The 26,143-nt window shown below is 47.2% G+C and overlaps 2 protein-coding genes and 1 non-coding gene across 6 annotated transcripts in view; 2 read left to right on the top strand and 1 right to left on the bottom strand.

Moving 5' to 3' along the window:
• Positions 1-442: 442 nt before the first annotated feature.
• LOC102552343 (uncharacterized) lies at positions 443-1,559 on the bottom strand. Its single transcript, XR_015637637.1, has 2 exons — positions 1,428-1,559; positions 443-822 (listed from the first exon to the last, which is right to left on the bottom strand). It is a non-coding gene; the product is annotated as an uncharacterized LOC102552343 (transcript).
• On the top strand, positions 733-26,143 carry B3gnt2 (UDP-GlcNAc:betaGal beta-1,3-N-acetylglucosaminyltransferase 2). 4 transcript variants are annotated; one of them, NM_001107240.1, is given in 3 exon segments: positions 1,192-1,396; positions 1,917-2,111; positions 23,611-26,143. In NM_001107240.1, a coding segment is annotated over 1 exon segment (1,194 nt). In that variant the 5' UTR covers positions 1,192-1,396; positions 1,917-2,111; positions 23,611-23,619; the 3' UTR covers positions 24,814-26,143.
• The window catches only part of LOC102552091 (uncharacterized), a 98,808-nt gene continuing 74,289 nt past the window's right edge, over positions 1,625-26,143 (top strand). Inside the window, exons 1-2 of the mRNA XM_087584616.1 lie at positions 1,625-1,652; positions 1,720-2,111. Of these exons, the coding sequence (XP_087440742.1) occupies positions 1,625-1,652; positions 1,720-2,111 (420 nt within the window). The remainder of the gene's footprint in view (positions 1,653-1,719; positions 2,112-26,143) is intronic.

The raw sequence follows: 26,143 nt of genomic DNA, 5'->3' as shown, positions 1-26,143 counted from the left end.
TTCTGCCCCTACGGTGGACAGCACATTTGTGAAATGATTGATTATCTCTGCCTATTGATCATGAGCCCTCGTGACCTAGCAGTAAGCAGGACAGTTAAGTGGGTGTGGAATCCAACATTGAGTCACAGTGGAAGCTCGATGGAACAGCTCCAGGTGCACTCAACCGCACCGTGGAGAAAAATTTTTTTTTTTTTTTTTTTAAACTACAGGGCCTGGGCCTTTTGGCAGCTGTGGCAGTCTCAAGCTTTATTTCCCTGTTGCTTGCCAGCTGACTTTACTCAAACCTTCTTGCCTTAGCAATCCTTGAAAGCATGTCGGTGGCTCCCGAGAGCCATTTAAAGGGAAATACAGCAACAAATGCCAGTCAAGAATTCAGCTTTGTCTCCGCACAACATTTTTAAGTATCAATACGGCAGTCTGCAGTTAATCAAACACACAGACCTAACTTCTAATATGCTTCCTTTATTGGCTTTCCGAATTATAATTGTGGGGGAAAAAAAATCCCGCAGAGTCAAGAAAAGTAGACACTTTCTCTTCCTTTCTTGTCCAGGGTAACAGTGGTTAACAGTGTAAATAGATAAAAATCCAAGTTGGTTTTTTGGAGAACGTTGTCTGCAGACTGCCAATCTTGACGTTTCTAGAGCCAAGGACTCAGAATTCCTTCTTCTAGATGACCGTACCCACGTGGCTCTGCGCATCCAAGACAACTCGTACTTCTTTCTGCGAGTAACCACTCCGTGGTCGTGGGAGAGCGGACTGAAATCCACTTCCCAGCGCTGGAAAGTCAGTGGCTTCCCTTTGGCTAACTCCATCTGAAGCCTTCTGCAAAAAAGCAAACAGGTGTGGAGTGTTAATTTCTCAGTGTGTTTTTCTCCGGAGGGTCGATCGGAAGCCTCAGCGATAAGGATGAAGGGGAGAGGAAGCTGCCAAGCGCGCCCGGGGTTCGGGGAGACCGGGCTCCAGGTTCGGCGATGACGGAGTTTGACTAGGCCGGCTCACCCAGACCTACAAACTAGAGCAACTTCTCCATCCGGTCTCGCCGGCTTTTCTCGGGGCCTCACCTTGGCATGTAGCGCTCTGGGGAGCCTGCGGAGGCGCTGGGTTAGGTGCGGAGCGTCCCGGGTCCCGGGTGCTCCGCGGTTGGGTGTGGTTGGTGCCCAGTCCAACATCATCCTCGGGGGTCAGCGTTCAGATTCCTTGCTAAGCCCAACTCCTGAAGTCGCGGTGCGAACTCCGCACCCAGCGCCTCCCGCATCTTGCATTCTTGGCTTTCTGGGACATTAGTGAAACCACGTGGAAACCTCATCATGTCTCTGATGACTTCACAACCTGAAGATCCGAAGAAGCCAAACAGGTATCTAGGTGGTTGCCGGTATTGTGTATGCTGAGAGCAAAGGTCAGGTGCACTTGGGTTTCCCTCTCCTCACCTCCCATGGTGGATTCCTCTCACCAACCACGCGGAGCCGTATAGGCTTAGCCACACGCCGGCGCTGGCAGAAAAATTCTCACTGAGCGCCACGCCCTGGTAGCTGAAGAGTTTGGACTAGTCCCTGGATCTCAGCAAGGTTTGGGACTCGGTCTCTTCTGTTTTTCTGGGGGAGGTTACTTCCTGGGGCGCGGGGGGATGGTCTTTGGAGACCGCGCGCCCCAGTGTAACTTTGGTTTTCTTGGCGCAATGAGGGGCGGAGAGCTCGGAAAGGGCCCGGGGCACCATCCCAGCGGGACCTGGGCGCCAACTGGCGGGAGGGTTCGAGTTCGGCCTTTCCCAAACTTGGCCCAAGGGGCGGGAGCCCCGCAGTCCCGGCGGTGACGCGCGCAGTGGCGCGCCGTGTGATTGGAGAGTCGGGCGGGGGCGGGACCGAAGGGACGCGGCAGGCGGCGGCGGTGCCGGGAGCCTGGCCGGGAGTGAGGCGCAGCGGCCGCCGCGGCAACAAGTGCTGGAGCTGAGGCGAGCCGGAGCCGCCCAGACCCCGCCGGGCCGCCGGGCCGCGCACTGCGCATGGAGCGAGAGCGGCGGCGGTCGCGGGGCTGAGCCGCACGCGCGGCTGGGACGTGGATGCGGCCGCGGTCTCCCGCCCCGCCCCGCCGAGCTGGAGGTGTCCCTAGACAAGGTAGGGCCGGGTGGGTGGGCACCGGCCCTGCGTCCCCGCCCCGCCGCGCCAGTTCTGGCCGGTGTGGGCGCCCGTCGTTCCCGGCCGCTCCTCTGTGGCTCCTACGGTGTCTGCGCATCCGCTCCATCGGGTCCTCCTTGCCGCCCCCAGTCTCACTTCCCTGGTCTCCGCACATCATTTCCCTGGCCTCCTCACCTCCCGGATCGCCTTACGGTCTCTCCGTTCCTCCTGCCCGGCTTCCTCACCTCCCGGTCCTTCTCTCCTCCTTCACAGTCTCCTCACCTTCTCCCCAGTTTCTGGGCCTCCACCTCCTTCCCGACCTTCTCACCTGCTCGGCCTCTGCTCTTCCTGCACCCACAGGGAGAGGGCAGTGACACCCTGAGCCGCGCTGCACCCCGCGCTTGAGGTGCGGGCCTGGGCGGCGGGGGAGCATCGCCGGCGATGTGCTGCCCCGCCCGCGCACTGCGCCGGTCTCGGGTGCCGCAGGGGCAGATCAGGTGTTTGTGAGCCTCTGGCTGTCGCTTTCCACCCCCATCCGCTGGCACTGTTATCTCCGGGTACCCAAAGACTGGTTTCTGTGAAACTTCGGGAGAACCTTTCGTGTTGACCTCTAAAAAATATTCCACGCCGCCCGTGTTGAATGATTAACCAGACTCAGGACAGCCTGGGGAGCTGGCCCCGAGACTGGCAGGTGGGCGCACCTGCGGGTCGGGGATCCTTCTGGGGACCGAACACCTAGCACCTGGTTAACTGCGCTCGCCTAGGGTTCCCTGAGCTCCGGGTCTTGGGTGGGAAAGAAGCTCAGTGGAGACTCCTCTCTAGTGTCATCGCGCGCGTGCGAGGTCATCTTGAAAAGTAATGCACACGTTTTGTAACCCGGGTTGGCCCCAGGCTCGCTCCTGCCGCAAATACAGGGTGGCTAGCCTTCGCTCCCGGCTGCCTGTGATGGTCGCCTCAACACTCTCAACTTGACAGCTGGGAACGATTAAACCTGTTCTTTTGTCCCCCGTCCTCACCCCTGCGCATGCCATAGCTTTTCCAGGCTTCGAAGCCAGTGAGTGAAAATGGGCTTCATGTTATTACCGATCCTTCCGGGGTATTTATTTGTGCCTCGGAAAGTGATGGGATGGTAACGAAAATGGAATGGTTAATGAGAAGGCCACTGGGCCTGAGTGGAGATAGGAGGGCGGGACCGGGGCCCAGCCCAAGCGCACTTCTGTGGTGTTCAGATCGCTCACCCGGAGAGGGGATCCGCTCAGGGGCAAGCCGGTCACTTCCCGCCTGTTCTAGTCCAACTTCTGTTTCTTTTGAACAGAGATTATGAAAGCTGATGGAACCGGGGAGTTTTTACACCGGTCCTAGAGCTCTTTAAGGTTTTAAGATCAAAGATTGCAGGAGCCCCGTAGAACTCGTCCGAGTAATTTCCGCACTGTAATCCAGTGCGTTGCCCATGTGTTTATCAGCAGATCTGCTAGGAACTCCTTTCTCAACGTGGAATACTGCTTTCCCCCTCAGGACTCAGCCTGCTGCTCTTCATTTAGTCTTTTTGTGTAGATGGTAAACGTAATGAAATACCGGGTTCTCTGCTAAACCGAAGAGTCCCTTCACCGATCTTGTTTCTGCCACGTGCTGTTAAATGACAAGTTGGTTTCCCCACTTGAGCCTTGTTCCCCCTGTTTAGTTTTGGAATCAGGATACTTGGACAGTAAGGATTGTTTTTAGGGACAATGAAGATGCTTAAGTGCATGTGGAGATCATAATGAAGTTCCCGCTGGCTTCAACTTACCCTTGCCCCAAACCAGTGATCCGGTGGAACCCTTCAGATTTGCCCGATTTGTCCAACCTGAAATCACCCAAGCTTCACAGACAGAAATAGCAGATTTTTGAGACCTAAGAGGTAGTCTTTGAGAAAAACACAATTTGCTTATGAATTGCTTTCCCCCAAACCCATTGCTTTTTAAGACCTTGAGCATAGAGATGATTTATGGTTTTGAAGATTATACTTGTTTAAGAAAAAAATAATTCAAAGTAGGACATGGTGGTTCACACGTCTTTAGTCCTAGTACTTGGAGGTAGAGGCTGGTGGATTGCTGAGTTCAAAAGGCCAGCCTGGGCTTGTTTTGGAAACCAAAAAATAATTTTAAAACAATTTAGATTTCCCTAGTTCTAACATAGTACAGTTATGCTCCAAAGGGAAAGGGGGAACCAGTAATTGACTGTTGACTTTGCCCTATCGTTTGTTCAAATGCGTGAGCATGTTTTCTAAGGGTTATACTAGGAAACAAGATCCAAACATTGCCCAATGGCAGTACAATCCATTATAACACATTAATGGTGGTACATAAATTACCGAAGCTCAGAAATTATCGTGGAGGTCTTTTGGTCTTCTGTAATTGGTCAAAGATTGTTGTGATCAGTCATCTGACATTTGTAGGTGATTACGGATTAAAGCATGGATTGAATGAGGCCCACTTCTTTTGAAAGCAGTAATTATTTCTTAACAACCAGTAAAGTCATCAGTAAAGGAGACAGTGCATAGCCCCAGCCCACCCCACCTTGCCCTCCCTCCATGTACTTCTGGCTCCTTCCCTCTTCTGGACGCAGTGGGCACTTGCTGAGCGTATTTAAATGGTCGGACGAATATATTCCTCTCTGGAGAGGCAATTACTGTTTGGATAAGAGGTGTGTGCTTGTGAGGTGAGACTTTTTGAGAATTGATGTAATGATTTCATCATTATCCACTGCTGGGGAGTTTGCCAGACTGAACCAAGCCTGAGTGGGAAGCATGAGGCGCTTACTGTGTGTGGAGGATTTGTTCCTTGTGCACTGGGGAACGCTATTCCTCCTGAGCTTTCTATTTCCTTCAACTGTATGTTGCCCCTTCTGTGAGTTTTTTACTTTCCCTGCCTGCTTCGTTTGCTTGGCTTAATTACTGTTAACAAAATGCAAACTCTTTGAGAACCAACATTGTATCCGATTAAAGTATAATGCACATTTTAATGTTTATGCACTGTTAGGTGTCCACATTTCCTATGTAAATGTAAGAAACTATTTCAAATTACTTTTTCTGTCTCTATAGACATTCTCTCCTGCAGGGTTTAATTCCCCACCCCACCCCCATTCAGTAGGTCAATTCCCAGTAGTCAAGCAATTGATACTTGACACGTTTCATTGTTACATTTTTTTAAAATTCTTTTTTTAATATTTTATTTATTTATTATATATGAGTACACTGTAGCTGTCTTCAGACACATCAGAAGAGGGCATCAGATCTCATTACAGATGGTTGTGAGCCACCATGTGGTTGCTGGGATTTGAACTCAGGACCTCGGGAAGAGCAGTCAGTGCTCTTAACCACTGAGCCATCTCTCCAGCCCTCATTCTTACATTTTAAACTAGGTTTGTTTATAGCTTTCAGTCTGATGTGGTTACAATGTATATGGCTTACTACACGTTCTTTTCTTTCCCCTTAAAAAACAGACTCATTAGTCATGGCAATCAGTTGTAAGACTATAGGCGGGCTCCCTGAGCTGTGCTAAGGCAAGGTAGTTAGGAGCATGAACTTGGAGAGCTAAGGTTTTCCTTTTAGTTATGAGGCATAGTGTGAGGTTGTATGTTTATGTTAAGCAGTAGAACCTGAATTGCTGCTCTAGGCTTCAGTGCTCCTTTTCTAACGGAGCTCACCTTGAAGGGTGATGTCACTGGAGATGTTGCAGCCCCAGAAATTGGTTTTTACCTATCTTCCAGTTAATCAGAATCAGCTGTAGCATATGTAGTGTTTTATAACCCCGTGGGATTTGAAAACTGGTTTTGCCCCTAGCCGTGTGACTGTGGGTAAGTTGCTTGGCCTCCCTGAATCTTAGTTTTCTCAACATGAGATGCTAGGAAAATTAAAGTGAACCATACAGCTAAGGTTCCTGGGCTGCTGAGATCCTCAGTGAGTTTGAGGGTGCCTGTTATCAAGCCTGACATAGACCTCTTGAGGGGAAGGAGAGAAGCAATTCCCACAAGTTGTCTTCTGACCTCTGCTTCTGTTCCATGGCTGGTGCTCACATACATGTACTCATACATGCAGATTTAATAAAACACCAGTACTACACCCGAAGAGGGGGATAACTTAAGGAATTGTATTTTCTCTGTTTAAATAAACTATGTCACTATAAAAGCTAATAAATCTGTTTTGAGACCGTCTCAAACACCCTCTCCACCCTGACTGTGCTAGAACTCAGCGAGTAAATCAGGCTGATCTTGAAACTCAGACCCAGCTTCCTCTGTCTCCCATGTCCTGGTACTAAAAGTACATGTCCCCACACCTGGCTAATGTAGGTCTTGCTCTGTGGCATTTAGTTGAAATAAGAATTGTCCCTAAAGTTGATGACCTCTTATTTTTCGTTGATTTATCTCTGAGGATCCACACTTGGTTGCCTGGCCCAGAGCTGTTTGGACACCTGTCTGGTATGAGCCAGCTTGTAAAAGGTGAGTTGCTAGAACTCCCGAAGAGCCCTGACTCAGTGCCTAAGTGCTAAGACAGTCTTTACCACTTCATGCTTTGTGAATGAATTGTTGCAAAGTGAGAGCACATTGCACTTGTTATAATTGCATGCCTCACTCGGTCCGGTTAAACCACCCTCCAGTGTTAATGGACACATCTCATTCTTTAAATGCAACTTGGATGATTGATACTTTGCTGTTTCGCTTTTTTTGTTTGTTTGTTTTGTTTTTACTTTTCTCCTAAAAGCATCTTTTTTTACTTACATTTACATAGAAACAAAATTCAGGAAATCCTAAAGGAAATTGCCTTTGGTTGCATGGCAAGTTAAGGATACTGACCTGTCACTGACTTCTTGTCTGGGAGTTCACTTCTGTATTTTTCAGCACTTCTGGAATGACCAGAAAAAGCATCTTGCTGGATTAGGCGACATTGACACTCATGGGTCTGCCTTAGAGGGTGCCTAGCTTGAGACCCTGTCCATACAGAAGCTGGCACATTGTTTGAGAGGTGACGGCTGTCTGTACAGCGGCTGTCTGTGGCAGTTGTGTTTGCAGGCAGATTGCTATGATCTGGGCCCCCTTTGTGCCATTGGGTCGAGTCTTTCCACACAGTGTTACAACAAACGCTGGGAGCAGACAAGAAAGGCTTCCTGAGGAAGTGGCATTGAGACTTCACCTCACAATAATGAACAAAAAACACTTCAGGAGCGGAGAAAGCAGCTGGAGGGCTGAGGGATACTGAAGACACAGCGAGAGGCTCAAACAGGCAAGGTCAGAGGAACGCCCCCTCCACACCTCAGCTTTGGAGAACGGGCGAGGTGAACAACCTTGGTGACCATGCAGAGACAGTTGGGAAGTAGTAGAGGGCCAGTGAATGCTTTTGAGTGATTTTGCAATTGTTGAAGAGAAAATGAGCTCGGAGCTGGTGTAGTTTGTGATCTGTAGACTGCCTGCTTCCTGTTATTCTGACTATGTGGTCTCACAAGCTGGAGGGATCCTTTAACAACTGAAATATCTGGAGGTCACTTCTGTGCAGACTCCTCCTGTTCTTTTGGGATATATTAGCAGTTCTGGGGTCTCCCAGAATATCTACCTTTGCTCCCTCTCCATCCATCACCATCCTACCTTTTGGCTCTTGTGCCTACCACTTCCTGTAGGGCTACTGGTCCTGCCTTGCTCTCCCTGGCCATCAGTGTTAGCTTGTTCCCCAGCCTCTGTTTTAGGCATGTTGGTATTTGTCCACCTACCTCATTGGTTTTAGAATGGGAAAATTGAGTATCCCAGGAGTGGTCCAGGATTAAAGTGTACATTTCATTCGACAGAGTCTAGAGGTGGAAAAAAACCTGACTCGGTGAGGGGGTGGCATTTAAAAACATGAAGCATGAAGGAAGACGTGGAAAAGAGTGAACCTTGGGGAAGGTCTGACTGGGTAAAGTTTCGGTTGGTATCTAAGAGGGACCCAGGGACCAGAGTGCCTGCTAAAGGAAAGCCCAGCAGGGACTGACATTTGTTCCCATTTTGAGGACTCTGGCTAGGATCCAAAGCTGCCAAAGTCAGGAGAAAGAAGAGGTGTGTGTCGGGGTGCTGAAGTCATGTCAATCTGTGTTGGGCTTGTAAGTCAGAATGCAAGAACTATGGCAGGCTAGCTGGGAAGTAGGGCTGGGAGCCCCAGCAAGGAGGAGGGCTGGGAGCACCAGCAAGGAGGAGGGCATGTCTGTGACTACCAGAAAGGGCAGAAATTGAGACTGCTGCTTGACCCAGACAGACCCTAGTGGGGAGGGCATTGACCTTGGGTCAGGTAGCATGACCAACCAGCCCAGTAGAGATTTTATTGAAGGTGGTTTTGACTCTGGGGCTGATAACAAGCATTTTGGTAACTATGGGCAACTGTTTAAGGGCAGTGTTTCCTGCCCCTCTGGGGACTAAAACAAAACAAAACAAAACCAAGGAAAATCTCAGCACCATCTGGTGAGCACAACTTTAATCCTAGCACCACCAGGAAGCAGAGGCAGAAGTATTCCTGAGTTTTGGTCCAGCCTGGTCTACTGAGACCTTGTCTTCAGGCCCCTTGGGGCCACATTCACACCCGGGTGGAATGAGTGCTCCAAGTCCGTGCTCTTACAGACTTTAGGTCTGGCCTTGGGTTGTCAAGGGAAGCCCAGTGACATTTAAAAATCAAATTATTTGAATTATTTGTCTAACACACACACACAAAGATCGACGTCAGTTTATAAACAGATGCTACCCTCTTAATCTTGGCGCTCTGTAGTGGAGAATTCAACCAAACATGAGAAATACTTAGAAAAAAATAAAAACCCCAAAACAATAGAAAGGGATACAACTAAAGTAACAAGTGACACTGTGACCCTAGTCCTGCATTGTGTTAGTGTGTCGGGCTCTGTAAGACAAACTGAGTGCCAAGCCCCTTTTGGAGGCATCGTCTGAGGCTTTGATAGGCACCCGTTGTACTCTGTTTACTTGGCTTGTTTAAACGAGAGGCAACCACTTTACTATTTCTTGCCACATAAGGAATTACCTTCTCTTCAAATGAACTTAAAATATCTCCTATTTCTAACTAAAAATATACTCCTATTTTTAACTGAATGTTTTCTTTTGAGTTTTTTGTTCTCAAGGTTCTGTTGGGTCTTCTACTAAAAAGAAAAAGCTCTTTATAATGGAAAATTTCATGTCCTGTAGTGTGGTGAAGCCTCTGGCAATCCTGTCCTCGCCCCACCCTGCCCATATCCTGTCAGCTGCAGGCTCTGAGGGGAGAGGGAAGTGCCCTGGGTAGGGTGAGGCATATAAAACCCCTTCATGCCCCAGACGATGGATTGCTGTAGCTCTGGTTCCTATAGTAGTACATGCTAGGATTTAGTACTCAGGTGATGGGAATTACTTACTCAAAGAGGCCGAGTTCCCAGTCAGTTCCTCAGTGTGCCCATATATTGAATGAACACCAATTTTTCTTGGTGAGTAGCCAGAGAAAGACACATTACTGTTTCACCTCTTTAAATATGTAGCTGTTAGTCATAGTTGAATGACTGAATGATTTCTCCACCCCCCCCCCCCCCCATCACAGGACTTTGGATGAAAGGCCAAAGTGTCCCTATTTTGAACATAGGCGTTTTAAATCTATATGCAACTATTTAAAGATTGTAGCCAAGACAGTCTTCAGATACCTTTCTGTAAGTAGGTGAAGTCTAAGCCATATCCAAGACGGTAGAGAGGATTCAGAGGTGAGCCTGAGGGGGAAGGGTGGCTTGTTTGTGTCACCCCAGGGTTACATGCCCTCAGAATAGTCTTCTGGGAGGAGATGGATGGGTGGTCCCATACCATAGAGCAGAGGCTGCTGGATGCATGGGAAGAATGAATGCCTGGCTCTCCTGGTGGGGTGCTAGGAGAGCATCCATGCTTTAGGGCTCTTGAGGTGGAGTGTACAGTCTGCCTCTCTTGGCTCAGAGCCAGTCTTGGCTTTCCTAGAGCCATTCTGTTCTGGGGAAACCGGCCTGGTAGGGAATGTTCATTCAGGGACTGGATCTTCTCTTCCTTAGAGGGATGGACTCCTCCTCTGTCGGGTGATTGTCCAGTGTCCACAGAAAAGAGCAGAGGGTGAGCCTGGCCCTTCAGGGATGGGGTAGAACTAAGAAGCAAGAGGCCTTGAGAGTGGCAATGGCACTCCTGGGTGAATGGCAGTCAAGTCCCTGAGAGTTCGTGGGGGGGATGGCTATCTGCCCAACGAGCTGCTACTTACTGCTCAGTCAAGGGCAGAGGGCAGAGAATAGGTTTCTAGTTCTTCTTGCTGCCTCTGCTTCTCTCAGAAGTCAGACCCTCAGCCAAGTTTCTGACCTTAGAGGGGGTCAGTTTCTCCCTAAAGTGAGGGAGGAGACTTAGTAACCATTTTCTTGACTTAAGCCTTTTGTGGGTCCTGGGTTATATCTACAGCTAGAAGGAGCACAGTGAAGACTTAGGAGTGGGACTTGTTGTTTACTTTTTTCTCCCTAAAGAAAACCAAAGAAAACCGGGGCTAAAATGAACACACCAAGTAATGAGTTCTCTTGTCTTTGTTTGCTTCGCCTTGCTAAGAGTGGCGCTCGAGTTCTGGGTATGCTAGACAAGTGCCCTGTTACTGTGCTGCACTGCCAGGCTCTGCTAGGGTTTCCGTGCCTAGGGTTTTGCTTGACGCCCGGCTGACCTTGGATCTACTGTGTAGTGAAGAACTTCTGGTCTTCTGGTTTCTGCTCCCAATGAGACCACAGGCGAGTGTGAACACACCTAGTTTGCGTGGTACTAAGGATCAAACCCAGGGCTTCTGGCAGTATGGGCAAGCACTCATCCAGCTGAGCCACATCCCCAGTTCTCGTGCCTGTTTTTTTTTTAGAAGAGTCAGGTCACTGTCCTCTAAGAGACTGTAATACAGTAAGTCTCAGAGTCCTGGAGTCTCAGCCGGTGGTCTCTTATTTCCCTTGGTGTCTTCTTCACAGTAACCAAGGACGTGTTCTCTTTTGGGGAAACGTGTTACTGGATGCCTTCATCCTGACAGCAAGAGAAGTTAAGACTTCCCAAAGCAGTTTATTAGGTTACTTAAAATAAACACAATGTTTGAGATGCTCTCAAACTAGATCTCACAGAGCATAGGACTTACCAAATATAGTTTGTTAGAGTTGAGGAAGACTGACTTTGCCCATAGAGTACGAGCTGAGAATAACTTAGGTTTGTGTCGTGTGTGTGTGTGTGTGTGTGTCTGTGTGTGTGTGTGTGTTTGTGTATGTTTGTTTTAAGGCAGTCTTGTTGGTTAACCCAGATGTCTTCACCCAGATGTCTTGTGATCTTCTTGACTCCCCAGTGAGGGAATTACAGGACTGTGACACCAGGCCTGGCTTTACATAGCTGATTTAAATCTTCTACTTAATGTGTGTATGTATGCACGTGACGTATGTGTGTACCCATCGAGGCCAGAAGGTCTGGAGCTGGAGTTACACATGGTTGGTTCTGAGCCTCTTTTATGAGATGCTGGGAACTGAACTCTTGGGGTCCGTAGAAGAACAGCCAGTGTTCTTAACCACTGAGCCATCTCTCTATCCCTTAATTGAACATTTAGAAGATTTAATTTTAATTTAAAGTATGGTGTGTGTGTGTGTGTGTGTGTGTGTGTGTGTGTGTGTGTACATACATGCACATTTGCTCCTCAGGATTAGAAAAGGGCATCAGAGCCCTTGAAGCACAAGATGATCACGATCATTCTAATAGTTACTTAAAGTTTGTCCCCCTCACTGCTTTTACTGACTTTTTACTGTATGAGTCTATAGAAATGGGTACCCAGCCCCCAGCCCACCTCCACTCCAAGATTACCAAGCCAAGATCAGTGGCCTGCTTATTTCCAGAAGCAATTACACACTTTATATGATGGGATCTGTTTCTAGTCCAGTGCTGTAATCTTCGCTTGTGCATTTTTATTAATTTTTAATTGCCTTCTTTCTCCCTTTCTCCATCCCTTGGGCCTGTGTTTGTTTATAGACCTATTTAATTGTGACTGTTTCCTGAGAGGTGTTTTCAGGTTCCAGTGTCTTGAGGATGGTACTGAGTAATGTTGTCCTAGTAATTGCAAGTGAGGTATTAAAGAGAAAAGTCTTTGGACAAAACTCACTGTAAAAGGACTGTCAAGTAGCCAGCCAAGGACTAGAAGGGAAATCGTGGCCCATGTATGAAACTATCCAAGAATGATTGTCCCAAGCAGTGTTAGAGACTTGATCAGAAGGCGTAAGCTTCCCTTAAAGCTGTGGGTGGCTGCACCAGCTCCATACCTTGGCACTCTTGGGAGGTCAGTCATGAGGACCAGGAGCTTGGTTGAGGTCATTGTTCCTGTGCAGGGAGTTCAAGCCTACCTGCTTGGAGACCCAGTCTGAAAAGCAGCAGAAAAACTTCCTTTTATGTTCTGCTGTTTGCTTTCCTTGGTCCTGGAGCCTCATGTGCTTCTTGTCCTCAGCAAGTGGCAGACTGACTAGAGATAAGAGTTCTGTTGCCCTGTCAGACATGTTGTCAAAAAGTGAGAAGTCAGGTACGCACCAAAGGAAGAAGTAATAAAACCACCCCAAAGTGGGTGAGGGGACGAGAGGGTTTACTTTGTTAGTGAACTAGAATTAATAGACTGTGGAAAAGGACTTTGTCACCAATAACTCTCCTTGCAGGATGACAGTGACAGTTGGTTCTCCCTGTGGGTAACCTCAGCATAGTGAGGCTCTGGGGACTTTGGTCTTCCTCTGTAAATCTATAAGGATCTATAAGGAAATCTCTCTGGTTGCCTGGACTAGGAATCTGTTTCTTTCTGCAGATGGGCTGCGATCTTGTAGGAATGCATATGTGTGTTGTTGGGCAAACAGTTGAGTGCCGCTGTCGCGGGTGCTGTTCCTAATTACCTTTTCTGCCTTGGACAGGCTGTTCTCAGGGCAGGAGAGCCTGGGTTGTGGTACTGGTTCTCTTCTGTCTGGCTCCGCTGGTGGAGGGAGCTGAGGGCTGAAAGTTCTAACAGGTTTGCATGAACACGTCTGTGGCGGGGCTAGTTTAAGCCTTTGGCAACCTTTCATTCTGTAGTGTGAATAGGTAACTAACCAAGAGTAACTCATGAGTCATGAAGCACCTACAGGGGATCCCACCCATGGCCTGAATGATGCCTGCTCCCAAGCCCGCATGGCTTCAGGGCAGAGATTGGTACCTGGCTGGTCATTTGCTGTATGTTATCTCTTTCTCAATTTGTTTTCTTTTAGTTTTTGTTTTATAAGAGACTCAGTCCTTGGTTTTTCTTAGAATTGTTTATGCCCCATTCAAGTATCAACAAATGCTGTGATTAAAGACTGTTCTTCATTAGTGGTATGCTACCTCTTTGATGTTGGTGGTGGTAGACCTCACCGGAGCACAGACTCTGGGTCCGGTTCAAAGGTCAAAGCTCAGCTGTACTGGGATTAGCTCTCTACAGCTTAATTGTTTCACACTTGAGAGCTGGTTGTGAAAGGTAAATGACACGAGAACATCCGGGACAGAATACTAGGCAAAGGACAGAGTAAGGACACTGAGAAGAAGCCCATGAGAAGGTGGTAAATGAAAAAACGGACATGTTCTCTTCTGGTGAAGTGAAGGACAGTGTCCAAGGTCAGTGGGTGGCCTTGTGTTCCTGGGTGAACAGAGGCAGAGGTCAGTCTGACCTTCCTCTGGTGGGTGCAGTCACAGTACTTCATGCTAAATGACTTTGAAAGCGTGTGTCCTCTTCGCCATTTTCCTGAAATATTCAGATGGTGGAAAGATAGATGTCACAGTGTCACTTTTCAGTTAGAGGGAAACAGTCCTGTGTGGTCACACATGTGCAGAGCCTGGCGGAGGCCAGCCACCTGTTCTTTTCAGAAGACATGCCCCAGTGAACCCCAAAGCCAACTGCATTTTTTTTTTTAAAAAAAGAAAGAAATCTCATCTTTATCTGTTTATTTTGCATACACTTTCAGCTTATGCTACAGGGGAAAATGTTAGAAACCAAGTGTCTCTGCCTTTCTGTGGTAGAGCCCGGCAGAGATGGTGATGTATTTAATGCTTTAAGCATTGAAAGGTTTCCGTTACATTGTAACTGCACCTGCCTGCCAACGTTCACCGTGGACATTCACATTGGAGCCCTTCCTTCTCTGTTTATTCCGCGTTGTGATGCAGCTGATCTGTTTTCACTTTTGAGCAGAGGTGTGAAAGAAAACATGTAATCTGTCTGGCAGCCCAACCTGTCAGGTTAGCCACCAGCAGCCCATTTCTAACTAGGAGAATCCCGGGGTCCACCGGCCCCTACCCACTCTGCCCTGGTGTCTCCAGAGCCCATCTGTCTACAGTTGCTTTGCTTCCCACCCCCAATTCCTGTGCACCCTGCCACTCACCATACTTCTAAAATTAGCCCTGCTGTACAGTACAACCCCTCAGGTCCTGTCTCTGCCCCCGCTGTCAGTTAAAGCTGATTTATTGTCTCTGCTAATTTCACTGGAGGCCCTTGTTTGGTGGCCTCTCCCCTTAACTCCAGGTTAAAGGGACAATATTATGGTTAGAGGTGACTTTGGGTTGAAGGCACAGCAACTGTCAGCTTGCGCTGGTTCGTTGGTTCCTTACAGCCTCTGCTGCAGATGCACCTACTGTTGCCTAACCTCTGAAAATGGATCTGGGCCGTTAGCTATTTCCCTTTACTTTCTGTACGTTGATGGTTCCTGTTCTGCTGGCAGGATAGAGATTTTCTTTCTTGAGCTCTTGTCTGTGAATGGTGAACGTGTGGTCCTGTCTCTAGAGTGTGGGCTGCTTTTCCCACGCTCCTGGATGCCAGGCCACAGCTTGCCACCGTACCTGGCAATGCTGTGTTCTCACTCTGCAGCAGAGTGACGCCGTGAGGCCCTCCGCCTGTGTGTGCATATACCTGGGCCCTGTGGTGCTGGCTCTATAGTGAGATGGCCAGCTAGGCTGTGTCCTGAGCTGCACTGGTCTGGTCCCCTGTAGTACCTTAGAATTCTCCTGAAGAGAGAAGACCTGTCAGTTTTTGGCTCCAAGAACATTGTGATGTTTCCTGAGATTTCCTCTCAAGACTGACACTGACCACTCTTTCTGAAGCTCAGGTTCCCAAACTCCAGAGAGTCTTTGCTCCCTATTCCCCTTCAGTACATAATGGAGCAAGGCAGACTTATGAAACAAATACTTTTGTGTAAGTCACATGTAAGCGACTTTTCTAAGGTTGTATGCATTTATACTTTGTATTTCTGCATTATATTCACTGCTGTCAGTGACTGTCAGATGCTGAGCGGTGCTAAGGCACACTACCTGGAGCAGATGCCTATGTGTAGGACACCCTGACAGGATATGAGGGCGAGCCCCATGGGGGCCTTGAGTTCCAGCTCCAGGAGAGGGGAAGATGCCAAGTGAGGATACATGTCCGTGATGCTTGCCTTTGGGCGCTTTGTGTGCAGGGGGCTGATAACGTGAGAGTCAGAGTTGTAGCAAGCAGTGAAAAAGAAACAAAGAGATTCTGGGATTTTCCCCCGTGCCCAGGACCAGAGAAAACTGGGTCTGTTAGACATTCTGAAACTGTTCAAGGTTTCAAGAGTTACAAGTGTTAATCCACGTGTCCTCCTTTTGGAGGTTCAGTGGGTGGATGAAAATGTCTTAGTCAGTCGAGAACAAAACTGGAGAAATGTGCTGTATTTAGTATTTGGCGCGGGAAGCAGGAGCCCCAGAGGAGAGCTGTTGAATGATATGGTATTAAAGACAAGAAGCTGGTCTGTAGATTATCAGGCCATTTTACACTGAGGAAACAGGCTTGGAGAGGTCAAGTAAATAGTAGCTTAGCTCTGATTATCTGATGGGAGACGTTGGAAGATACCAGACTGGTTTTCAGCCTGAGCAGGGAGAGGGGGTCTAGGCTATTTATCTGCTAGCCCTGGTTTTTGAGACAAAGTTTCTCTGTGGCTCCCTGGCTGTCCTGGAAGTCTCTCCATAGATCAGTCTGGCCTTGAGTTCAGAGATCTGCCCACCTTTGCCTCCCAAGTGCTGGGATCAAAGGTGTGGGCCACCTCTGCCTGGCACTAGTCCTGTTTTTAAATTATATAACCTTTCTACCGAGGACTGTACCATCCTCTCCAGCTTTATCAGAGATAGGGCAAGGCGACCTTTGTTGCTTAGTTCTCTCTTCTCTTTCTGAATGGTCTGCATGTATTTACTTGAAGGATAAACACAGAGGTAGATTTATGTCTTTCATTTTGTTTGTGGTGCCAAGGATGGAATTCAGGGCCTTTTGCAGGCATACTCTGCCACGAGATAAACTCTAGCCTAGGCCTGTGATTAATTTTATTTAAATGATAAATTCCATTTGAGAAAAAAAGAGCCATACTGGATTATAGGGGAAGAGATGGCGAAGATCAGAGCATGTCCTGCCAGACGCCTTGGTCTGTACTTCTGCCTGTGGGGACATGTGGCCGAATTGACTATTCGGAAATACTTTTCCCTTTTAATTTTGGCCATGGAGGGGAGAAAACTAGTAAGTAGAAATTCCTTAGACTCAACTCGTAGTTCTTCTGTGGCTTGCAGACAGAAAACTCTGGCAGACATGCTTTTATTGATGCCACGGAGACTCCTGGGGTTCCCTGCCTGACTCTGGCAGTAACCTAGCCAGGCCTCTTGTACCAGTTAGGGCAGAACTGTAGGAATGGCCCGGGCCTTCTGGTCCTGCTGGTTGCCTCCCTGGTAGTCTGTCATCTGCCATTTTGTCGGAAGCTGTTCTCTCCTCAGAACCACTTAGCTGCAAACTGTGTCTGCCTCTGTTTGAGCAGGACCCAGGAAAGGCTGGGAATGATCAGGCTGCAGATTAGGGCCTGAGACGTGAAGGTGTTAGGGACACCAGGCTCCCAGAGCAGCAGGCCAAGGAATGTACAGTGCTAATCTATGCTAAGGCATCCAGCTTGGGCTTGCTTCTCTCTCCTATTCTCTCTGAGATTGGCTGGATTGATCAGCAGCGAGCCAGGCTCCGTTAGAGGCCTCTAATCCATTCTCCATGTATAGCCATAAGCTTGACTTCTAGCCTCATCCGAGCTTGACTGGGTCGGTCACTTTTATTTTATGAGAAAGGTCCTGCCTTCTGCTCCTAATGTGTGTCATCAAGATTTCTGTTGCTGTGACAAAAATGTCTGTGCTAAGGTACTTAGACTTGAAGGCGGGGACGTTTATTTGGCCCATGGTTTTGACCGTAGTCACTTCGAGTCCCATTGCATTTGGGCCTGTGGTGGCTCAGTACATCATGGTGGGAGCTTACACCTAAGGGACCCAGTCACCCAACGACAGGAAGTGAATTGAAGAAAGGAATAGATTGGGTCCCATTGGGTCCCTAACATCCTTCCACTAGGACGTATTTCCTACAGGTCCCACTGCAAGGTGGGGGACCAGGCCTTCCGCATTTAAGGTCCAAGCCTCATAGCACCTTGGTACTAGGGGAAATGCTGGGCATCTTGGTTCAGGCTTTCAGCCTTGCCTTCGATGTGTTGCTGGTACTCTCACTGGTTAGCTGTTGTTGGGTGTCTACTTAATTTGCTTGAGATCCTTGAAAGGTGGGTTGGGGTAGCCATGGCTTAGTGAGAACAGGTTGTCATTGCTGCCTGTTGACATTCTGGAGTCTGCTGGCCAGTAACTCGCTTAGGTGCTATCTTTTAAACTGTAGGGAACCTCTCAGCAGTATGCACTTCAGTAGCTTTCGATGTCCTGTCAACCAAGAATCGCAGTTGTCCAGTGTTTTGGAGCCTTAAAGGAAAGAGTCTGGGTGGCCTGGAATAGCCTTTCTTGGTCTTGGTTACAGTTAAACTGACAGGGTGTGGTAGTGCGATGGTCTCCTGTGAGTGGGTAGCCTGCAGGCTAGGATTGCACAGCTGCTGGTTAGTACCACAGGAAAGTCTTGAAATTGGTGACTTTTGACAACCATGTGGTGGGGAAAAAGAAACTAAGAAACGAAGTCAAGAAAAAGAAACTGTGACTTCCAGCTCTCTGAAGGACACAGAAAGCTGAGGGTGGCTTCTGGCCTCATGGTGTGGTTCCAGGGCAGTCTGTCCCGGCTGAAATTTTCTTCACTTATGAGGTGTCAGCATAAGAGGCATTCAATAAATGTTACTAATCTTACCTGCCTCTCGCATCTGATTTTTGATTTATGGTACTTTTGTGGGTTGAAATGTCTAAATATAAAATTTTAGTAATTAACTTATTTTAAATAAAGTAGCCACTGAAAATAAGACCAGTGCTCCTTAGTCTCTTTCCTCATGGTTGCATCCGCTTGCATAGGGTCCTAGTTCAGCCATTCAGCAGTTGCGTGATCTTGGGCAGGTCTAGCTATTTCCTGTGCTCAGTTGTCTACGAAGGGAAGAACATTTCAGTAGCTTGGTTTGCCAGCTCCAGGTGCCAACAGACGCATTCCTGCTTTACTTCTATGTCCAAGAGCCTTTCTAAGAAATGACATGGCACTTGGAGCTACGTGTGGGCATTGAGGGAAGGATGTGGACAGGGCCACGGGAGGCTGTGGAGGCTTTGAGGGTGGGAGCCAAGCTTTGGGGATCCACACAGCCTCCAGATGAGACCCAGTGGGACCCAGCCTCTGTTATAGTTAGTGTTACTGCCCAGCAGCCATTAGTATCTTGTATTTCCTGTGAGTACCCACATAGCTTAAGCACGGCCACTGTGTTTAGTAATATCTTTCTCGCCCCTGCATCTCCTTTCCAGATATTCTAGCTGCAAAATAAAAAAGGAAGGTTTTTTTTTTTTGTTTTGTTTTTTTGGGGGATTTTGTTTTTTTTTGTCTTTGTTGTTGTTTCTGCTGTTAAAGTGTAGAAGTCTGAAAAGTATCTTCCTTGGCTGAGTGGTGGCGCACAGAGAAACGTGTGTACGTATGTGTGTGTGTGTGAGAGAGAGAGAGAGACAGACAGACAGACAGACAGAGACAGAGAGACAGAGAGAGACAGAGAGACACACACAGACAGAGAGACAGAGAGAGACAGACAGACAGACAGACAGACAGACAGACAGGGGGCAGATCCTGAAAAGTGTCTGTCCCTGTTGGAAGAAGTGGAGAAAGTTAATATTTTGGTGTTTGCATGTAGGAATTTTTTGTTTTAATTCAGGGCCCCATAGTGTTGGGTGATGCCATTTCTCCAACTTTGGTATCAGTATTTCTTAAATTCCTTTTAAGCAATGTAACTTCCTGTGGGGGCCGGGGACCTAAAAACCACAAAATGGGCTTCATGTCTGCAGTGGGAATTACTTAACTACTCCGAGAGCTTTTCCCACAGTTTCTTCTTCTTCTCTTTTTTAAATGGGATCTTTGCCTTATATCTCATTCTTCTGTGAAGTTCTCTTACTGTCACAGTCTAAAAGCAGAGTTCCCATACAAGAGTCAGTATCTAGGTCCCAGTAAAAGATGACGTCTAACTCCGGGGGATGATTACTTGAGAAATTCTCCTCAGGTAAGTGAGGAAGAATACCTGTTTGCCATTAGTGGAAAGGGTGCCTCCAAGCCTTTGTCTGTCCAGAAAGGCTTCCTGAAGGGACCTGGAAGGAGCTTTTTCTTCTCTCTCAGTTCCCTTTCTGTGACGGCTCACTGAAAGGTCACAGATGTGAGCGCTAGACTCCAGGCCTCCAACCTTTTCATTCTTGAGCCAGCACCTTAAACTTCCCCAGGTACCTGGGCATAATGACCAGCAGGGATGGACACTTTCCAGACATATTCCCACCGACCTCCACCTGTGTGGTCTTGGAACTCCTGCCTCTGAGTGCTGGGCTTAAATGTGTGCCGCCGCCGCCACCACCACCACTCAGCTAAGGACAAGCACTTTAAAGGATACACTTTGCGCTTGCCTTTTAGGTAGTACTCAGCCTCTATCCCTGTATTTTCCTCATGAAATGGTATCCTGTGAACTTGGCTGAGGGTTGAGGTGGGGGGTAACGGTTCAGGCTCTGTAGTTCATGGATCTCTTTAGCAAGTGCATGTGAGAAGACACCGTTTCTCAGAGAGCTTCAAGTGCATTCACATGTCCCAAGGATTAGTGGTGCTGGGAGGCAGCCAGCAGTGAAGCACGTCGGTGGTTCGCCCAGAAGACCCATGTGTGGTAGCTAGCAACACAGTCTTAATTGCTGTTCAAGAGGATCTTACAGTTTCTACCAGCTTCTGCAATATGTGCACTGACCTACATGGCAGGCAAAACACTCCTAGGTAATTAATTCGTTAGATGATTTTTTTTTTTTTTTTGGTTCTTTTTTTTGGAGCTGGGGACCGAACCCAGGGCCTTGCGCTTCCTAGGCAAGCGCTCTACCTCTGAGCTAAATCCCCAACCCCTAGATGATGTTTTAAAAGAAGGATTGGTAGACTTCACGTGGATCAAACTGGATCCCAGTAATCCCTGGCCCCACAGCCCTGGTGTGCAATTAATTGGTTTACCTGTAGTCATTTTCCTTCCGTTTACAGTACATCTTAGGAGACTAGCACTGGAATTTCATAGCCTGCCATGTTGAAGTAGTGCGCGTGCTTCTGTTTTGTTCTGTAAACCTTTTATTTAGTGTATCTCAGTTAGTTTGCTGCGTTGGACATCTCTGTCTAGCAATGAGCCTTCACCTGTAACCACAGTGAATACTGGGTTTGCTCTGAGCACCCTTCCCTATGTTTGCTTCGTGATCGTTTTCTCCGTTCATTCCCGAACGTTTCCTCGTTACAGCTTGCAGAGGAGAAAGAGCTCACAAGCAAAAGACTTAGTCGTTCTGAGGGAAGTGCACTTGTGCATGCATGTGTATGTGTGCGTACATGTGTGTGTGCATGCATATGTGTGTGCATGCATATGTGTGTGCATGCGTGTGTACATACATGTGTATGCGTGCACATGTGTGTGTGTGTGTTTGGGGAAGGCCTGGAGAGATGACTCAGTGAGTAAGAGCACTCACAGAGAAGTTCATAATCATCTGTAACTCCAGTCCCAGGGGAATCTTCTGCCATCCTCTGGCCTCCCTAGGCACAGGCACAAGTGTGACGCACATGAATACATGCAAGTAAACACTCATCACCTGAAGTAATAACAAAAGCTTTGAGAAATAGTGGGAACCACTTACTTTCGAAACGTGTCATTCGGAAGGACTGAGTTTGGGGTGGTGGCCCATCCCTGTAATTTCAGTCCTTGGGATGTGGAGGCAGAAAGATTGGAAATTAAAAGGTTATGTTTGATTACGTAGTATGTTCGAAGGCAGCCTGAGTTTTATGTATGACCTTTTTTTTTTTTTTTTTTTGGTTCTTTTTTTTGGAGCTGGGGACCGAACCCAGGGCCTTGCGCTTCCTAGGTAAGCGCTCTACCACTGAGCTAAATCCCCAGCCCGACCTTATTTCAAAAACAAAAAATGTCAGACTTTAAAAGTATCTGGGTTTTTTTTCCCTAAGTTAAATGATTAATTCTTCAGTCAGCATCAGATTACGGGCTAGGTTTTGTAAGACTTATTTGAAAGCTCTTCTGAACAGAATTGACCTGAGAAGGGTGTGAACAGTTAGATATCATTTAGACCGTGTGACCAGGAGTGCTGTAAAACTATTAAAAAGTAAGACCTGTTTTACATTTTTTTTCTTGTGGTATACGGCAGCTTTCCTTTCTGCTGGCTGGGGCAGGGGTGGGGTTCAGGTGGCAGAAGTCACTGTCAAACAGTGACAGAGGGCTACCTGTTTGAGTGTATTCCTTTCCTGAGTGCAGTGGCTTAAATGTAACCAAGGAAACACTCAGGAGGGTCCTGTGCATTTGAGCTTTGGAATTTGGGCCCAAACATTGTAGCAAGACCCTGTGTCCCAAAACTAAATTAACTATCCCCAAACAAACTCTTTAACTTATTGAATGGCCTTGGTATCTGGAGGTTTTGGTTCCAGATGACAGAGTTCTTGGATGTTCAAGTCTTAAATGGTGCATTGTGACTAATCTAACACATTCTCCTGGGGACACATTTAGTTTGTTGTTAAGAGAGTCTTTTGTAGCTCAGGATGGCTTGGAATTTGGTAGGTAGCCAAGGTTGACTTTGATCTTGCAGTCTCCTTCCTTAGCCTCTACGTACTGGGAATGGAGGTGTCTCCCAGTGCTCTAGGCTCCCATGCTCTCTGGTAATCCCTCCTTTCCTTACATTGTGGGCAACATCGTAGACACTAGGAAAATAGTCCTTACACGGCATTGCTGGCAGATCGGGAAGGGCAATGTTTGGTACAGGCAAGCTTGTTTCCTTTCATATACTTAGTTTTATTTTTGATTACTTTGTGTAGGGGTGAGTGTTCTTATCTGTGTGTGCGTGTAACATGTGGGTAACTAGTGCCTGAGAAGGCCTGAAGAGGACATTAGATCCCCCAGAACTGGAATTGTGAGCTGACATGTAAGTGCTAGGAGCTAAACCTGGGTCCTCTGCAAGAACAACAAGGGCTCTTAACTGCTGGGCTGTCTCTTGTGTATTTACGCAGTCTGTGTCTCTCTAGTATGGAGGGCTTCACTGAAGCTGGCTCTTTATACACTGCTAGATATATTACAAGAGATATAAGTAATCCTGACTTTCTAGGAACTGAGCTGCCATAGTAGAATAGTCACACAGTGTTCTCGGCGCAACAAAATCCCTTTTTGTCACTTTGGGATTCTCTATAGAAGCCAATGACCTCAAAACCACCAATTCTCTTTTTTTTTTTTTTTTACATCGGTAGGTTAGGACATAATTCAGGGTTGGGTCTGCGTTTTTAGGTTCTTTTTTTTTTTTTTTCCAGAGCTGGGGACCGAACCCAGGGCCTTGTGCTTCCTAGGCAAGCGCTCTACCACTGAGCTAAATCCCCAATCCCGGGTCTGCGTTTTTAAATGACGGAAATTTAGAGTGACTTACATGACACTGTACATACCGTAACATGTAACTTATAGCGATGTTATGTGTGTGTGTATATTGAGTCACAGAATTAAAAATCCGTTGTTATGAATTGTAGGTGAGTTCGTGTGCAGAGCTCTGATTTGTATGATGTACCTTGTTTGCTTCTGCCCTCCAAGTGTCTAAAATACGCTAACCGTTACTTACTTACATAGTGACCATAGTGGCCCAGGCGGGATTTCAAAAACCCTGTATACGAAAATTACATAGTTTGTGCAACCAACCCCCTTTGTAGGTGGAGAAGTTGAGATTTAATTCGAAACCAGAGCTGTTGAGTCCAGAGTCCTTATATTTTTGGTTGTGAGCCTAGCCTTTAACGGCTGAGCCATCTCTCCAGCCCGAGTCCAGAGTCCTTATTCTAGAAACATTTGTTTTTAGGAAGACTTCCTTTTAAAAAAAATAAAGAATGGGTCTCACTGTGTAGTCCTGGCCCGGAACTGGGTGATTCATCTGCCTCTGCCTCTTGTGTGCTGGAGGGAAAGGCGTGTGTTGCCATGCTTAGCCTAACGCCCGTGGGCATCATTCACTTAACTAACACACGCTCTCCTTCCTTTCCCAGATATGAGAAATGAGTGTGGGGCGTCGAAGAGTAAGGTTGCTGGGCATCCTGATGACAGCAAATGTCTTCATCTATTTGATTGTGGAAGTCTCCAAAAGCAGTAGCCAAGACAAGAATGGAAAGGGGGGAGTGATAATACCGAAGGAGAAGTTCTGGAAGCTGTCCAGCCTTCCCCGCGCATACTGGAATAGGGAGCAGGAGAAGCTCAACAGGTGGTACAATCCCATCTTGAACAGGGTGGCCAATCAGACGGGGGATCTGTTCACATCTCCAAACACAAGTCACCTGAACTATTGTGAACCGGACTCGACAGTCATGACAGCTGTGACAGATTTTAATAATCTGCCGGACAGATTTAAAGACTTTCTCTTGTATTTGAGATGCCGAAATTACTCGCTGCTCATAGATCAACCGAAGAAGTGTGCAAAGAAGCCCTTCCTACTGTTGGCGATAAAGTCCCTCATTCCACATTTCGCCAGAAGGCAAGCAATTCGGGAATCTTGGGGCCGAGAGACCAATGTAGGGAACCAGACAGTGGTAAGGGTCTTCCTTTTGGGCAAGACACCCCCAGAGGACAACCACCCTGACCTCTCGGACATGTTGAAGTTCGAGAGTGAGAAGCACCAGGACATCCTCATGTGGAACTATAGAGACACATTCTTCAACCTGTCTCTCAAGGAAGTACTGTTTCTCAGGTGGGTGAGCACTTCCTGTCCAGACGCCGAGTTTGTCTTCAAGGGTGATGATGACGTGTTCGTGAACACCCATCACATCCTGAATTACTTGAATAGCTTATCCAAGAGCAAAGCCAAAGACTTGTTCATAGGTGACGTGATCCACAATGCTGGGCCCCATCGGGATAAGAAACTGAAGTACTACATCCCAGAAGTCTTCTACACTGGGGTCTACCCACCGTATGCAGGGGGCGGTGGGTTTCTGTACTCTGGCCCGCTGGCCTTGAGGCTTTACAATGTAACTGACCGGGTCCACCTCTACCCCATCGATGACGTTTATACTGGAATGTGCCTTCAGAAACTGGGCCTTGTTCCGGAGAAACACAAAGGCTTCAGGACATTTGATATTGAAGAGAAAAATAAGAAAAATATTTGTTCATATATAGATCTAATGTTAGTACACAGCAGGAAACCTCAAGAGATGATTGACATCTGGTCTCAGTTGCAAAGTCCTAATTTAAAATGCTAGAATACGCGTGAGCTACTCTTCACAGAAAGGCCTAGCCTGACTAGTTCCCATGGTGTGTTTCCACAGTAGGCAAGTTCTGTGTGAATCGTTAGCCTTCATGAGTAGGTAGCCCCCGGGCCTCCAAGTCCCCAGTCCCTCGCCTGTGACGAGGGAAAGAAAGCGGAGGAAGATAAATCACCGAGGCAGGGTGCGTGGTTACCGCCCTTCTCTGGCTGCCAGTCCTCAGTTTCTGCTTTTTCTTTCCTCCTCCAGAAGCTGACCGTGAAAATTTTTTGTTGTTGTTCTTGTATGTAGTGTGCTCCTGTTTCCGCTTTAAGGATGGATGGACAGATGCCAGATTATATAAACCAAGATTCCGTAGGACACGACCTGGTGGTTTTGTGCAACGGAATTCTATTTATTTTCGTAAGATTTTGATGGATTTTTAAAGTTGCCTAGAAAGTGGACCGACGTCAGCCCTCCCTGTCACCCGCCAGTATTGGCTTTTGTTACTAGAAACTGCTACTTTCTTCACACGAGAGAGGCCACGCAGCGCGCGTAGCTTCCGTGTGTTTGGTTTCCTGGGTGGCATCGTGGTAGTTAACCTAATTTTAGTATTTTGAAAATCGTGAGTGTGATTCCCTAATGGCCAACTAAAGACTGAGTAGCCTGACAGCCATACGGGTCTGTGCGTGTTCAGCGTGGGCCCTTGGAAGCGTTCGTGACTTCCGAACTGGAGAAGAGAAAATTTGCAGGCATTTTCCTAAGTGGTTTGTCAGCTTAAAACTCCCAGGTTCTATTCTTGCCATATTCTCTGTCCCATGTTCATTCCTTAGATAAAACTCTCCTGGGTAGCGGCGCCTCCCGATCTAAGTGGAGGTGCCAGTGTTTTTATTTATTGTTTAGATCAAAGACCAAAACATTTTCTTAAAAAAAAAAATATTTTGTGAAATGTTTTATTTGTATACAGTGTTGTTTGTGAAATATTTAACTAGAGCATGATTTTATTTTTTCCTCATTTTTTAATTAGTTCTTTGAGAATTTCATACAATGTTTTTTTTTTTTGATTGCATACACACCTCCCCCGTCTCCTCCCAGATACAGCACCTAGCATGATGTTTTAAATGTCAAGCTGTAACATGTTAAATAAAGTTAACTATTATTTTTGAATTATCGAATTTGGATCGGGGGGGTATGAACTGCTAGAGAAAATAAAGTTCTGCCAAATTATCGCTGACTCTTCTCTTGTAACGTGCTCTCTTGAAATATTTTTTGTGCTTTAGAGGGTTCTCCTCTGTGCTACTGGGGACTGGGAAAAAAAGTGGAAATAAAGTAATTGTATTTTTTAATC

The sequence above is a fragment of the Rattus norvegicus genome, chromosome 14 (assembly GCF_021556685.1).
Source record: "Rattus norvegicus strain SHRSP/BbbUtx chromosome 14, alternate assembly SHRSP_T2T, whole genome shotgun sequence".
Lineage (NCBI taxonomy): Eukaryota > Metazoa > Chordata > Mammalia > Rodentia > Muridae > Rattus > Rattus norvegicus.
Note: the sequence above shows the minus strand (reverse complement) of the source record. Positions and strands in the feature narration are given on the sequence as shown.